The sequence below is a fragment of the Synchiropus splendidus genome, chromosome 6 (genome assembly GCF_027744825.2).
Source record: "Synchiropus splendidus isolate RoL2022-P1 chromosome 6, RoL_Sspl_1.0, whole genome shotgun sequence".
Classification (NCBI taxonomy): domain Eukaryota; kingdom Metazoa; phylum Chordata; class Actinopteri; order Syngnathiformes; family Callionymidae; genus Synchiropus; species Synchiropus splendidus.
In genome coordinates this window covers 4,520,589-4,537,218 of record NC_071339.1, presented here as the reverse complement: position 1 = coordinate 4,537,218, position 16,630 = coordinate 4,520,589, and the positions used below count along the sequence as shown (strand labels likewise).

The 16,630-nt window shown below is 44.5% G+C and overlaps 1 protein-coding gene across 5 annotated transcripts in view; it reads left to right on the top strand.

Annotated features, from left to right (window-relative positions):
* Positions 1–16,630, top strand: part of sema3fb (sema domain, immunoglobulin domain (Ig), short basic domain, secreted, (semaphorin) 3Fb) — a 53,689-nt gene that overhangs the window by 17,915 nt on the left and 19,144 nt on the right. For 3 of the 5 annotated variants that reach the window (XM_053867301.1, XM_053867299.1, XM_053867300.1), the window contains exons 3-6: positions 14,428–14,588; positions 14,700–14,762; positions 15,109–15,228; positions 16,485–16,574. In XM_053867301.1, coding sequence (XP_053723276.1) covers positions 14,428–14,588; positions 14,700–14,762; positions 15,109–15,228; positions 16,485–16,574 — 434 coding nt within the window. The remainder of the gene's footprint in view (positions 1–14,427; positions 14,589–14,699; positions 14,763–15,108; positions 15,229–16,484; positions 16,575–16,630) is intronic. The other 2 variants (XM_053867303.1, XM_053867302.1) reach the window with 1 other exon arrangement.

Sequence of the window (16,630 nt, the reverse complement as noted above, 5' to 3'; positions counted from 1 at the left end):
AGGAGTTCTGGGTGTGTACAAAAGGGAAGGGGACCCAGGACTGACCCAGGACAGTCACTTTTGGAATACCTAAGCGTTCTTCTTAAAATCTGGAGACCATTTCCAGGACAAGGGAATACTGGGCTTCTGTTCCTCGGCTGCTGCCCATGCGATGCGAATGTACAAACATTTCAAACTTTCCAAAATAGGTCAAGCTTCTAATGTATATGACAACATAAGTCATGAACTATGGGTGTTTTGAGCTGAGGACTTCCAGCCTCTCAGATGCATTTGGACGCCGAACCTCCCATTTACCGGTACCACGTAATATCGAACAAGACTGATGTGCTGAGGAAAAGAAAAAGACTGCCTTTTGTGGCCAAACACGTCACTCGCTTGTTGACAGTCTGTTGAACTGATTGTTTCCCACAAGATTTCTGCATGGACTCCTATAACTCTGAACTGTTCTGCATTTCTTCCAACAGCACGTCACTACCAAGACTTGTTTTCTTTCCAAGCTACTTAGTCTGAACACCTCAATAGGCAGAAGCCCCCGAGGCCCCTCAGAGATCAGTGCCTAGAACTGGGATGAAGCGCAGATAACTGCAATTATCTCCGTCACTGGGGCCCCTGGAACTGCTTTCCCCTTCCTATACATGGTTTTGATTTTCCTCTTCCGACCATTTGTGTCTTAACGGATGAATAGATTTGAGATCTGTGACATTCCCAGGCTGGTTTAATCACCTGGACCAACCAGTCTGCCTGTAGCTGATGGTCCGTATTTCAGAGCTTGTTATACGGTGGCTCTCCAGAAAGTAAAAAAAAAAAAAAAAAGTATCCTGTCTGTCAGTCAACATAGGGGCTGTCAGGTTAAATGTTGCAATTTCACATTTGAAGTGAGCTCGGAAACACTGACTGGTCATTAAAATCTCTCAGGGAATCCATGTTCTGAGTTTTACAGTTCCTCAGTGTCTGAGCTGTCAAGACACTTGTGCATCTGCTGCGACGAGGACTTGTCACCTCGGGCAGAAACACATGGTTAATAACCAAGATTTGGCCATGTGATTAACATTGTGACCAGAGCGGAACAGACTCTCAACATTCCCTGAATGTTGAGCGTCTAGGAGCAAGTGCATCTCGACGGCATGGGCTTTGTATAAATAAATCATTATGTGATCTGTGCTGCATGTTTTAACTTTTGTCAGTTATTATCAACTGTTTGAACCTACTGTTGTGGTGCAGTGAGAAGAGTGAAGTCATTTGTGGAGTCGTTCTAAACACCCTGAAAAGTGGAAAAAAAAAACTTTGTTTGCTAAGGAGGGAAAGTACTCATGAGGAAAACAAAACTTTATTTTCCTGCCACCCGTGCTGGACTGGTACTGACCTCTGAGTGCACTCAGGGAGATCGCAGCTTGCGACAGACCATGATGCCGACCCATTATGAGAGATAAAGCAGGCGGGGATTGAGAGGCTCAGATCAATGAGTCATTACACAGAGTGCCCGGCACGAGCCGCGTTCGCTGCCATAGCTGTGACCGGCGATCCCTCAGCTGTTGTCCTGCAACAAGTCCGTCCTTGTAGCGGAAGGCTGCAGGATTATTTCTGGATTAATGTTTGATTTTGCAGTCAAATATGATGTCCAGGAATAGTTGAACTTTCAACCCGTCTCTTTGTTCTTGACTAAAACACGTCTAGGCTTTTCACTCAACCTGTGTGACACTCGAAACTCTGCTGTCCGTGACCTACATTTTAGCCAGTTGACACTCAGGACATCTGCCACTTTGTAATTGTCAAAACAAAGATGCTTGCTTAAATATTTGGGATTGTTTAATTCTGACCTAAGATAAGCCAATTTAAGAAGGAAATCATGAGTTGAGAATTTTTCTTCGGTTCAAGAAGACAACCGTCAACTGACATCATGTATTGTTAACATAGGCAGTATTGCAGGCAGTATTTTATGAACTCGGTGACACAACTCCTGTAATAAAGCCGTGAATTATGTTAGTTGAGATGGTTGGAAAAATAATATATAATGTTATTAAAATGCTATGTGTTGACTTAGCTTAGGTGCTTGGTCTGTCGTGATGCAGCTTTTGCTTTCATTCACACTGAACACGTGTCCGTTCGATGTGGGAATTTTTCTACAGCCAACACACTGTGAGTATGTGGAGAAACTAAATTTGCCCAAAAGAATATCAGCAATTTGGGGTTCAGGGGAAAATATAGCCATTCGATCGAATTAGTTTGGTGATGTTTTGTCTTTGCTTAATCACATAGACGTCTTCAGTTTAAAAATTCCACTTCACCCCTGAGGTTCCTGCCGTGGCCTCGCTCTCAGTGCTCTCCCATCGCTAGGTTTTGGATGATGTTCATCAAACCTGAAAGGCAAGTCTGTGAGTGAACATGTTTAATGTCCTGCGAATCAATGACCGACAGCTGGGTTTCCACTCCTCAGGGTCACTTTGCTATATTTAGTGGGCTTCCGAGCTGCAAGGCTCATTTTGGTCAGAAAGTGCTTTTGTTTTGACTCTGTGGATGTGGAGCTACCTCTGGGAGGTCAGGACTTAGCAGCCACTTTCCATCCCAGTGGCACGAGCTGGACAGAACTGAGCGGTCAGGGAAACTGGATGTCAGTCGGGACCATGTAGATGGACATTTTTGTCTGACAATTCAGGTCAGCCGGAGTTATTTGAGCTGATTATCGTTGTGTTGGAAAGTGATGAAACGTTCTGCCATATTTTACACGTGCAATCTAGAACTTGTGATCCAGCTTACACGATAATTGTCCATTTATGGCTGTTTTCCTTCAGCGTGCTGGAACACAAGCAGCCAGATGAGTCTGTGCCGTCAGTAAAACTTCAGTAAAAGTCCAAATTACTCAGGTGCAGTCCTTGCGGACCTCCAGAAAGCAGGCAAGTGTGTTTTGTTTAGAGAGATCCGGACTGGACTGTGAGAAAAATTGAAGAGCCTTTCATGATCCATTTTTTCTCAGGGTTAGAAAAGGTATTTATGGCGGGGCATTCTGGGACTGGGTCTCTAGGATGAGCTTTTGGGGTCCAGTGCCAACTCATTCTTGGTTCTATCTTGTAGTACCAGCAAGAGAACTTCACACCTGGATTTCCTGGATCTGGTGTGACTGCAGTCCGATTGTTCAATTTGAAAATTAAAATCTTTTGTGACACGGTTGAAGGAAGCACGAGCTGTAGCCGCTGCAGTTGCCACATGTCTAAACCGTCATGTGTGACAATCATTGTGTGCAAGCTACTTATCCTGGTCGAGCGTGTCGGAATTTGCATGCGATGCATGTCATCTGTACATGTGTGACAAGCAGAGGGATGAGGCCGACATGTCAATCTCTCCCTCTCACCCACTCTGTCTGACTGTCGCTCAGTTAGCAGACTGATATTATCAACGTTTGCTGCAGGAGATTACCAGTGTCACACTGGGATGGCTAAGTCGACTTGGTAAACTCAGTGACCTGCCAATCCCCCCACCCCCTCCTTCTATCCATCGCTTTCACAGCTCCTTTCATGGACATTGTGTTCTCTTCCAAAGTAACATTTTAAAGACTGATGAGTCTACAGATGTCAGAAAATGTGAGACGAAAGTGCCTCTGTACAGACTGAAAAACATATCTTCCATGTCTTGTGTTATGATTGGTCGTAAAAGTACATCTTTTGTGGAACAATGAGGAGTAGAATGGACTTGATAATCATAAAAAATGTAATAATTATAATAATACGGTCAACTGCATCAGGTACTATGGTGTTTCTATTTTCCTTTAACATTTGTGTTCCAGATGGAAAAGATTTTGATATTTCAAAACAAATGCAACCAAAAAAAAATCATACAAAGTACATGACACCTAATTGAATTTTACATAGAACATACTGGCATGAACATGAACAGGCATGAAAGACTGAATATTTTTGCTGTCACATTAATCACTACCTCCGTGAAGGAGGCCATGTGTTCCGCTGCGTCTGTTGGCAAATTGACTTGATAAGTCATGACTAGATTCCAATGACGACGGGAATTTTCAGGAATTATGATTCAGTTTGGACGGGTTTCTATGTTCTGGTTCCCAGGGGGCTTGGTAGGATCTATTGCGAGGGGATTGAAGGAAGTGCATTCGTGGTCTGGTGGTCTTTTTTGTCCTCTTGGGGTGCACACTCTGATTTTGCTTTTCTAGCTTGATCGAACCCAGTTTAAGAGTGTGGTTGCATTATGAAAAGTGAAAATTCTGTACTGAAAAGTGTAATTCAGAAGCAAGTCGAAACAAAAAATGCTGTTGTAGTTTGTTGAGAACCACTTTAGAGATGAAACTGCAGCGCTACCAGAAAACCCCTATACAACCCTGGCCAGTTGCGGATAAGATTACGGGTGTCTTTAAGTAACCCATTATCTCTCTCCGTCTCGGAAAGAGGATAAGGGCAAATACTCCGAGAGCCCTTAAAAAGAGTCGTTGGCTACAGGAACAGGCTTATGCTATCAGAGCTCAGGACGGAATCATTGGCTCTTGTTTGTCGTGTGACCTCAGCATAGGTGAGGTCTGTGGCACCATGCAGGCTGATTCCGTGGCCCCTCACGCATGGGAGCATGTGTCGCCGATACAGGGGAGGAAGCCGCAGCCCCCAAACACAAAGCTGTTTGTAAAAGGCTAATCGTGTTAAATTCAGATGAGTGCCCTTTGAACAGGCAAAGTAAGTGAAGAGGCAAAAAGCAATGACCGTGCTGACACACACGGAGAAAAATGGGATTTGTCCGCTAATCCTTCTTCCTGCCCTCAAAGCCTGGGAAACAGAGGCTCATCCGAACCTAACGGAGCGGCTGTCACGGTCAAAAGAAGGGATGAACAGGGGAGCTGACGTCAGTGCTTTCACCAGCATCTTCTGCCTTCAGGGAAATATGCCAGCCCTCCTACACAAACATCCTTCCAAATAAAACTTGGGCCAAACAAAACTTCTACTTAACCCCTCTTTAAATCAGGAAGTGCTGAGGTGGCAAATACCCACGGTGGTGGAGGAAGCAGCAGGAGTCTGGTGGGAAGAAGGAACCTGTTGGAGCGTCACAATAGATGCTGTCACATCTGTCCCGCTCCGAGGTCCGCCCCAAGGAGGTCAGGAGCAGCTGGACTCCCACAAAGTAGCCCCAAACAAATAAGCCATTCATAAGTGTGGAGGTGATGGTGGCCCACGGTGTGGCATACATCAGCTTGCCATATCCTGTGTCACTTCTTCTGGCTGGTCAGGATGCACCGGAGACATTGATGGGTTGCTCTCTTATAGGCTTTTTCCTGCCCTGCCTGCCATGGTTTCCCAGCAGTGGACGCACTCTGCCAAGGGAACTCTTTTCCTGAAGTCCTCGAGTATTTCATTCAATTACAGCTGTAGAACTCTTAAGCAAAGTCCCCACAGTGACTAGCGTGCCTCAAATTTGATTCATGCAATTGATTCGATTTTCATTTTGACTTATAGACGTCAGTCTTCAGTTGAATCTGCCAACAAAAGAAAAATAAATTTCCTTTGGACCATTTACCGTCTGCATTCCCTCCATCTTGTAGGTTCTCCACCTTGATGTACTTACGAAGTCCAAGATAATAGTCATGAATTGCCCTCTTCATTTGAGTTGAGACACGGAGCTCCGTCTTCATTTCTTCAAGGATGCGAACCATTTATAATATAGACAGCAGAACCAGCATGTCTTCTTTTAACTGAGTCCAGTAGGAGGGGATTATTCTATGACATGAGACATACCAGGTGAAGATAAAGGAGGGTTTCTGTGCACCAGGGATTTATAGCCAGCTCTTTATCTTTACTTATTGTCTTCGGTGCATCTGCTGCCTCTCCTGGAACAGAGTCAGCTTGAAAATGAATTTTGCATGCTAAGTTTTCTCCGGAAACCAGACGGCATGCACACAAGTGTGGCCAGACAGACTCCATATACCAGTGATTCATTGGCTCTTGCGGTGCTTTTATTTATCGTCTTCATGCATGAGACTTGCAGCAGAGTTGGGCAAGAGCCAGACACGTAATGAAACCAGTTTGGCATGTAACACTGGCCACTTTTGAAGAGCTGTCGAACGCAGACCTATCTGAACAGGCTTTACTGTAATGCCACTTTACCTCTGGCAATCCCTGTTTCCTGATTCCACTGAGACTGAGAAGAGATAAGGCTCACCCTGAACTAATCCCAGATTAAACCAGAGCGTAAAGCGGTGCCACTACTGCCTGCTGACTTCTGACCTCGTCGTGTGTCCTGCTGCCGAAGACATGCTGTCCAGTCCTGGCGAGAGGCCTGTTCAGGGTAGATAATTCATAATCAATCACCCAGCCAAGATTATTGCAGAAAGTTCCCAACTGAAGAGACAGGAATTGATTAACAACAGTTGCAGCGCAGAGATAGGAGGACGTCAGGAATTGACGTGTGTGTCACTGTTGACCTGGGGATGGGTAATAAAAAACATGTCAGTTAAAGCAGTCCAGTGTTTGTCCAGATGTATTCAATCATGAGTCTACAGGGAGGATCTGCTGCCTTACCGCTTCTTCTCAGTTTCTCCCTGCGAAGAACAACATATGTGTGACATCAGTTCAGAAATAATCCACTGGCAATAAAAAGTTCTCATGACGATGTGTCCCATTGAAGAAATGCTATACTTTAATAAGAGCTTGTGTTATACTGCAGATCTTTGCATGACGTGCTCCGTCAAAAACTTCCTAGATTCTCATCAGCGTATGTGTCACGGGGGATGTTGTGTTCAGTAAATCATAAAAACAGTGTTTCTCTTTTTCATTGCAGCGGTTTCAATGCAGGAGCTTTCATTTTTAATAGTTAGAAATATTTTTTCTTTTCATTTGAAAAGTAAAATGACACCAAGAATTGAATTGATCTAGCTAATTACTTTTTTTTCTATATTTGATGAATAATGCTGATTCTATATCAGGGCTTTTGGATTTGTGTAAATATTCATTCTAACAATGCACCAGTTTAGCATTGTTTTCTGCCGGCAGAAATCTTTTTAAAGCTACCTAATTCTTACAATGTAATAATACATAGTTTCAAATAGTGATTGGCCGACACACAAGAGACCACTAAACTGACTTTTGGTGTCAAGTTAGTTTAAGTGACACTGCTATCTGCTATCATTTTGGTGCAGATGTAATAATGCGCTGCCGGATGTGCCAACACATCCTCACTCTTATGGTGTAATACTGCATATAGGGGACTATGCTGACGGCATAGGCAGCCGTCAGAGTTGCGTTGATGCATTCCACGGCACATCCTGATGCTGTAGGCAGCGTCTTGTAAATGAATGACAGAGGTCGAGGTGAGGTAAGACCTTAAAAGACCCTCAAAACGGACATGTGTTTCGGTCATGTCAGTTAAGGAGGACAGCCACATGAGGGGTTTTATATATAGTGACACGCCAACCACTCCCTTTGCCTTCACTACATTAAAACACAGATGCGTCAACATGCAACGTGGAAGGCTGCCTGTGGCGTCAGTAGATGACGCAAAAGTCCACCTCCCAACACTTACACATCACGTCAGATCAGTGCAGTATAATCGGTGATAGTTCATGTTATTCTGCAGGTCATAGTTTGTTAATTCTTTCCCATTTCTCGTGTATCAGGTTTTGGGTAGGTGTATGCTCTTAAAGATAACACAAGGAGCCTTGTCTGTGTCCTCTCCCCTCCTGTCTATCAGCATGCCGGCGTCGGGAGAAGGTTTAGGTGATGGGAGCCAGAGGCCCAGCGATAAGACGGTCTCCACATGAAAGCACATCAGAGCTGACAGAGAATACAAATTGATGCCATTAGCAAAATAGGGGGTGGAAGAGTGCGGCGAGGGTGGGGCGCAATACTGACAACTAATTATAGAGCGGGTGAGCCCTCCAGGTCAGCGGGGTGCGGCGGGGCTCAGGGGGTGTGCTGGTAATGAGGTGGTGACGGTGGCCAGCCGTCAGGTGTCGCATCTCTAATGGACAAAGATCATCAGAGTACGAGCTCTGGATACTGTGAGGTTGCACGCGGGGCGGGGTGCAGGGGGGTAATGATGTGTGATGAGCAGCACTTACGCTAAATGCATCGTGAAGGATCACATAGAACATGGAGACAGACAAGTGAGGGTCACGTCTCTCTGGCCACAGTTTGCTCGGCAACGGAACAGCAACAGCTCAAAACACAGATATTCATTGAGCTAACTGTATTGCTATTTACTTGCTCCTCGATCAAGGTTCACCAGTTTGTTCTTCCTCCTGACAAAGTTGATGTGAATAAAATGTGTCCGCATGCTTCAATAAGTGAGTAGACAAAAATCAGAACGCTTTTTATTAAGCGATACCACATACGCGCAGTTCGACCAATGGCTCTCCTTCACCTAGCATTGAAATGTGTTTTAAGTTAAACTGTGAAACTCATCCGCTGTGAACTCACGGAAACCGTTCTTTGGCAGAGTTACGGAGCTCTTGAGCAGCTCCAGCTACTCAAGTGACCAAAGACGTAGAAGTAGCTTTAGAAAAAACAGACAGAGGCACACGGCCACTTTCAAGAGAAGACTGGAAACTGAGCACATCTAACGTTGTTAGAGGCCGCTGGATATGATGTTATGGCCTGTTAAGTGTAGTGTTTGGAGAAGTATACAATAGGTGCTCGAGCTGAGCTTGTTATCTGATGATGTATTTTCAGAGGACCCACCTCAGTAGTATTTTTAGTAGGTACTACAATGTTACCACGGAGCCACCTCCATTATTTTTTAGTTGCTGTACAACAAGCCAAGAAGGCATTTTCTGAAAATGAAGCAAGTTTGGTGTTAGTATTCAGTTAGCATTTATTTTTCAGAATAAGGGCTTTTTAGTCGTAACACTATATTGTTTGACAACACCAGTGTTCCATTAAATCATGGCAAAACATGACTGTGAATGATGTTTATCATGACTAGATAATCTGCTGCTCTCTCACAGTGTGTATTTTCTGCTGAATGATGCCTCACATCTGATGTGACACAGTGGCCCACGATCTTTATCCCCTGTCCCGCAGAGTCACTAAGCTCGAGCCACCAGCTGCTGTGCTCTCATGCTGCATGGCTTTCATTTTCAGAAACCTCTCTAGCATCATGAAGCCTGAGACGGAAATCACAGGCGCAGTTTGAAGCTTTTCACTTTTTCTTTTTTTTTCATTCTTGTTCAATGTCAGCAGACAATGTTTCCAAAGGTGATCACACACATCTGCAACGGAGCAAGGGAATCATTTGTCTTCATGTAGACACCAGAGTGAGCTCTTTTTCTACCTTCATCTTCTCAGATTCCCTGCCAAAAATCTGCAGCCGTTTTGTCTAGAAGACCACTTCTGTTCTTCTCGCTTTGATTTCATTGGTCCTGGACCCCTGACCAGGATTCCCTTTGATGTGTGAGAACATCCTAGCGCCACCACTCCCTTTAAACACCATAATTATCACTTTTCTCCTGTGAATTTAGTGCAGCCTCAGGACTTTTAAAGGGGTTAAAGCAGCTTCTTGTAATAGGGTTGGGATGAAGGCTATTTGTGCCACTTCATTACACACAAGCTACATTTGTGGCGATTTCAATCCTTTTATCGCCGCCTTGCTATTGTACAAGTCTTTGGAGACAAAAGTTTCGGATTGAAAATCGGCTTTTTAGAAGCATCTCTGAAAGAGTCTCAGTTGGCTGCTTTTGCGTTTAAATGTCAGTGTGGCTGAAAAATGGCTGCTAGGTGCAGTGCAATATAACAATAGCAAGCCTTTGTGCTTCGCTCTCACTGGACACTTCAGCCTCTGTAACTTGAACATTTGAGGTACATTATACAGGCTCTTCCTCAGGTGAGCCCTTAGTTAGAATGAGGGTGCTTTCACACTGCGGGTTCTGTCTCATGTACAGCAAGACTCCACACAAACATGATAAATAAGAGGCATTAGACTCCTATTAAAGTCACTGAAAACCACTGCAATCTTTAAAGGAGAATTCCTGTGACCCTTCAACTCTCTGACCTGCCAGAGTTCCCAGTGAAGGAAAGGGAGCAATTTATTATGGTTGGTTAAACTGGGATTCGCCCTCCGGTTTGTTGAGAAGAACTGGACTTGGTATAGAAATGACTCTATTGGATTGAATGAGATTTATACAAGCCGGAGCAGGTTCATCAGTAGCCGGGAGTTTCTCCAAGGTCTTTTAAAAATGACATTTGTAGTTGTAGTTGGGGATCTCTGAGATTTTATGGCCTGTTGGGGAAGTCAAAAGAGAGCCTCACCTAATGAGAGTTTCTTTTTCATTCGGAGCGTGGAGCTCAAAACCGATCGATTCTTGTCCCGACACATTTCCCCCGTAAACTTGCCCTGTCAGCTATTAATTTAAAATGGAAAGATATGCTATAACTTGCCAGCCTGCAGCTGGAGCGATGGTCGTCAGCAGCCAAATATTCTCTCTGGAGAAGAGGGTTTGGCTCAACGTGGTGCTTCGTTGAACTCATTTTATATATATATATATATATATATATATATATATATATATATATATATATATGCGTAATGTGAGTGGCAACAAGATATATCTTATAAATAATAAAATAATAAACTTCTACGTCTACAACTACATCAGGCTTGTATTGTGCAGATTTCAAATAAATGTACCACATGCCCTATGTATCTGTTGAAGCAACAGAAAATGAATCACATTTGATTGTCACCTGCTTTGAGTTGTTCACAGAGAAAACTGGAGAGGATTGCTTGCATGCAGCAGACTGACAGTCCCGGTGGACTGAGTAGCTGCTTTTGCCTTTTGGTCTACATGTCTAGTGCACATGCATCACACTCCACTTGGGCAAGAATGGACAAGAAACGTACAAATGAGGAGAAAAGCGCTGGCATGTCCGAGGAAGAAAGTATGAGAGGAGGAGGACATTAGTGAGGCTGTGGTTCCCTTCTCGGGTTTAAGTTCTCACTAATAGAGCAGTAACTATTCCGCAGAGAGGATGTACTGTGTTCCCGATACAAAGCCCCTGCTGTGTGAGCACAGACCCCCCGGAGTGACCTTAAACCGTACACACTGTAATAGCTGCTTTAAGAGTTTATCTGGCTCTAATAGGCACACTTGTCCGCAGCTTCCAGACTCTAAATCTCTTAAGAGTGTGGAGAAGCATGCCATGCCTTAATGTGACCAGAATGAACTGTGCAAGGGGCAAGGTTTGACTGAGTAAATGCTGGTTTCATGGATTGTTCAAAATAGTGATCCATTTCAAAAACGTTTTTCCCCAGTATTGTACAGAGCAGATCAGATTCCAGCATCTATTATTTATAGATCAACCACACTTTTCAACACTTCTAATGCTGTTGTGGCACAAGTCACATTGGCGAGTGCTTCTGAAGCTTATTGCGACTTGCTTGGCCCGTGGTCTCAGTCCTGCTGGGTCTCTCACAGCAAGCAGTGTGACCTTCGAACCGTTGTCATACAGTCTGTGATTTGGAACACAGTCCTTCGTGTCAAAGCCTGAGGCGAAGTTTGGTTTGGGGATTCAGCTGAATGAATCGTTTCTCTCAAGGAGCAGCACACTTTCCTCCTGATACTTCAACGTGCAGTGAGATACTTTCACTTTAGTTTTGTGAATAATTTAAGAGCATCATCACCTTCATACATGTAGTCAGAGCACAAGAAGACCCTAAGAATTCTCTTTCAGTGAAATCAAACAAACTCTACCGGAACCTCCAGAAATAGGGAAACTATACTCCGGTGACTCCAGAAGGGACCAGAATCTTAAACCAACAGATTCTTAGTGTAACTGCATCATATATTGACTGTTGTCAAGTGGACTGTTTCATCCAATGTTGACTTTGAAGTGCGCCTTCTTCATTGTATGCTGATTTATTTATCCTATCAACTGGTTCCACTGGATTTCCTGATGTTCAAAATGTCTGCCAATGTTGGAGGAAAAAGCCACCTTTGTTTTGAGAGTGGGCTGTTTAAACACAGTGCAAGTTCCTGTCAGTGTTACCCCCAGCCTGCTGCCGTCAGTGTATGATGTGCGTGTGAATGCGTGACTTGGTGTCAAGAGCTTTGGTTGATGGATCGGCAGGCTAAGCGCTGTTCGAGTCAGAGCCATTAACCGTGTTAAAACCAACCAAAATCTTCTTTCTCTCTTGGGTTTTATTTATTTATATATACTTTCAGCAAATTCCTCCCGATTGATTTCAATTTCGAGCCAACTATTGGTGTTTAAAACTCTGAAGTGACTTTGCAGGATTTGGAGTCTGAACCATGAGTTTCGGCTCTGTATTTGCATCCTCTTGTGACGTCTGTGGGGTATATCATTGCTACTGCAGCATCACACACCAGAGAACGTCACAAACATTCAAAAGTGTTTCGTAACATGTGGGTCTCCGCAGGGTCGGTTGTTGCTATGTAGCGCCCCCCTGTTCAGCTGACAGATGGTCCCATCCAGCCACTCTCCGACAACAAACACGCAGCGAGGAGTTGCTGACAACCTGCTTTAGACATGGGTCTGACGTCCACGGAATGTGTGTACGTGTACAATATGTGTGCGTGCACCAAGTTCTAATCCGCATACACAAACACGGCGGAGTGTAGTGGGACTCATCATTCAACTTAAGACTCCAACACAAATAATCAGAGGGTCCCGCCACATGTTGTTACTCCTGACCACAGGATTTCGACAGCTGTCAATCACTACGATGACCTGTAAATATCCTTCTCGTGGACACCGTTATTAAATACTTCTGTGTAAATATAGCAAAGCCAATGCTACTAATATCTGCTTATTGACTCAAGCGCCGATTAAAATGACATCTGGCTGGATAGACGGCGGGTGTCGTGTTACCTTGTGTGTCCATTTGAAAAGGTCTTTAGATGGTGTTTATTTTAAGACCCATTGGTGGACATGTTGATGGCTGTGCATGCTTTAGTGTCCAGACTGTTTCCTCAGAAGCGACTCAGCAACCTCCCAGGAATGTTTCCCGGTATATTGGGAGTGGGTGAGCATGACTGCACATACCCAGCCTACAAAATTAATCAACCTTCCATGTTAGGTCCATGTGTGAAGACGCTTTAGGTTCACCCCCATGCAAACTTAAGTCAACTCAGTTGTGATGGAGCATATGTAAGTACAACAGTTTTCCACTGGTCTCGCTCATGGAAATGTAAAGACCAATGTATTTTTCTTTTTTAACCACAAGGAGGGTTTCAGCTTGCTGTTGCTTTGTCAACAGTGAGACTGGACTTTCCTGCTGCTGAAGTGGAACCTCTGTGTTTGTCCAGCAGTATATGAATGCCACCCTCCCGAGATAATGAAGGAGTGTGTTTGCTTACGGTGTGGCATGTGGCCTCTGCTGTCTTAGCTGTGGCCCCGCCGCCCTGCTCGTTCAAAGTTGATGAACCTAGGAGAACGAATCAAGCAAACACTCCAAGACGGTGCGGGCGGGAAGATCGGGTCACTCAAGACATGAGTGGACTTGTTCAAGAAACAATGTCACTGAGTTTAACGCTCGGCCCCTGAAAGTCAAAAGGAAGAGGTGTAATACACTCACACTTTATCAAGGATTTGCTGCTGGGTGTTTCAATCTAGACCTGCCTAAACTAGTTTGTATTGCTGTGACTAAAGAAATCGCCAGATAAGAGTCCTAAGTTACTTGTGTCGCCTTTTCGCAAGTACTCAACAGACACAAGAGACCTGAGTCTCACGGAGGTAAACAACACAAGTAAATGTGTCGCAAAGTACAGTTGCCACCTTTCATACTGTAAAGTAAGCGGCCTACTTAAGGAACATGCATTTTCAAGATGAGATTCAGAGTCTGTTAAAAATGATTCCACACTGTCATTTACTGACTTCTTACCTGAACAGATCTACTTAAGGAGACCATGTTGTTTTGCACCATGATTGCACAAACACAGCCTGCCTGGTGAGAGTCATCTCCACAATGCTTCCTTCATGGTTTGTTCAGTAGCTTCACATGGTTTATGAACCCTGGATTACGTCTATTACACAGATGTACTTCAGGGTATCATTATTTGCTGATGTAGCATCATCAAACAGCCCATCGCTGGTCGAGTAGCAGCAGGTCGGCTTTTGAGTTCTGTCTTGTTCATGACAAAAACAAGCTTCCAGGTGCTTCCTGTTACTGAGAAATTACTGGCACAGTTGTCAGAAAAGCTGCCAAAAGTCCCAAAACACCCCTCGGCCATCGTGTCATTCAGAGCATTGATCTCCTATCAACTTCACATCACGTCATGATGAAAGACTTGCTTGATCTTCAGGTCCGCTTGGGTGGTTAGAAGCCATCAGCTCGCTCTCCATTGCACTTGTCACTAATGCGCGACGTCGAATTCCAACAGTGTTGGTTGGAAACCACTTGATATGACCTGAACGCAGGAGTGGCTGATGGAATGGGGTGCAGCAGCCAATGACTGATATGTCTGTCTCTTTACAGAACTGAGATCTACTGGTACCGCTCATCACTTCGCCTACCTTCTCAACACATCTGATTTCCGGATCCTGCGCATGGATGAGGACCATGACCGCATGTACATTGGCAGCAAAGACCACATCCTGTCTCTGGACCTTCATGACATTAACAAAGACCCACATATTGTAAGAAAACGTCACCTGCGGCCTCATCGAATGCATTTAGTTAGGCCTTTCAAAACTTTTGTGGACAACAAAACACATTAGGCTTTTATCGACTAATATTTCTGCCTGCAGATCCACTGGCCGGTCTCTGAACGAAGGAGGATGGAGTGCCTAGTTAGTGGGAAGGACGCCAATGTAAGTAAGCCTGCTGACAGCACACACCGGGTCTGCCTTCACAGGGTCATTCGGTCCACCTGATGACCTTCGTTTGACCGTATGAAACTAAATAAAAGTCCTGCCAGGTTCTTGTTTTTTTTAGTGTGAAATATAAAACTTTTTGTGAAAGTGCTACTTTCAATTTGTCTTTTACTTGATGTAATTTCTTCTGCTTGGAACGGCGGCGGCGCGTGTCATGTCATCTGTATATTTTGCTAATCTGCAGCGGCACAGCATGACGGCCGTTGTGCTTCTGACACCACTCAGCCCCTGAGTGGCTTCTCTTGGCCTCGTCGCCTCCTCTGAATCTGCACTCTGTCTCCAGGAGGAGTGTGCAAACTTCATCCGCTTGATTGAACCGTGGAACAGGACTCAGCTGTACGTCTGCGGGACCGGCGCTTACAACCCAGTCTGCACCTTCGTCAACCGGGGACGCAAGCCTCAGGTCGGACAATAATTCTTTATACGTTTGCTGAGGCCAGGTTTTCTTTATTTTCCTCAATGTCGGTGAAGTGGGACCTTTCCGTTTCTGCCTCTCGAGCAAGCCTCCCTCTGTCTCCACCTTGTGCTATGACTTGCCTCCATTATGAGCGAGACGTGGTACCTCGAACCAGAGAAGCCAACACGGCCTTACAAGCACACAGCTGCTGTCCCCCGTGAGCTGTTAAAGCGCCCCTGTTTAGTCTCAACCTTTAATGGGACCTGTTGGATTTCCTCAACCAAGCCAGGCATCATAACCTCACCACGCTCCCATTTAACACCTTAGTCTTCTCTAAATATCACACTTGTTCCCTAATTATGACCAGGGGGCTTTTCAAGAGCGTAAATAAGAACCAAATGACCTCCTCAGTGCTCCCTCTGGATTGAAAAAGATCTCTTGAATTCAGAAGACTGTGAATGAAGGTTCCACTCACCCATGCTGCTGCTCATCGGCCCATTACGGCCACACATTCTATACAGGAAGCTGTGTGGCATTTTCTGTCCAGATCCATTGATGCAGATTTATTTTCTCATTGGCTTTGCTGAAGATGGAAATGGTTTTATTTTCAGTGGCGCTGTAAACATTCTGCCGTCAGACTTGTGTCACAGCTTCACGTCCTGATGTTGGAACCGTTGGAACCTCCAGTACTGATATGGAGACACAAAGAAAAATAAATCTTGTGAAAACTGCTATAACCAAAGTGAAAATTAACAGTTTCAAAACTGAGTTCTTTTATTAGATTAGGTTTCAGTATTGATCACAAAACAATGACGTATTTACAAACACAAGATGATGAATGACGCTGGCATAATTCTGTTACATATCTGTTACATATAATATAATGTAGACATTCAGTCTAGCAATTCGGTGAAAAAAACAATTAAGCTATGCAAAAAAAAATGATTTATTTCTAGATAATGAAGGTATATTCAGTGCAATACTCCTTTGTAAACCAACAGCTAGCTCAACCAGCAACATATTTTTAGAAGTTGCTAAATAAAAATACACAAATGTTTGCCTAATATCTGATTATATGCCGTAGATATGTCGTACGTGAGAGTGCGATAAGTGGTGGTGGACAAAAGGTTTTTCCATGAGCAGGGAATACATTAGCATAGGCATCACAACTAAAGAGCCCTCACATTCTGTGGGGCCGTGGATCCCGCTCCTTCCTGCGCGGTGGCGTAACATCCAGACTGTGTTGCTGTCTCCTGTTTTAGACGTCCATGTATCTGCAGATGGCCCAGGCCAGAGGAAGGGCCAGCCGCGCCGCTGAACCCAGCGCGGTGCACGAGACGCTGGGACTTAAGGTGCGATGTGGGCACGGTCTGCATCACGGCCCCTGCGTTAATACCTTCATGAGCTT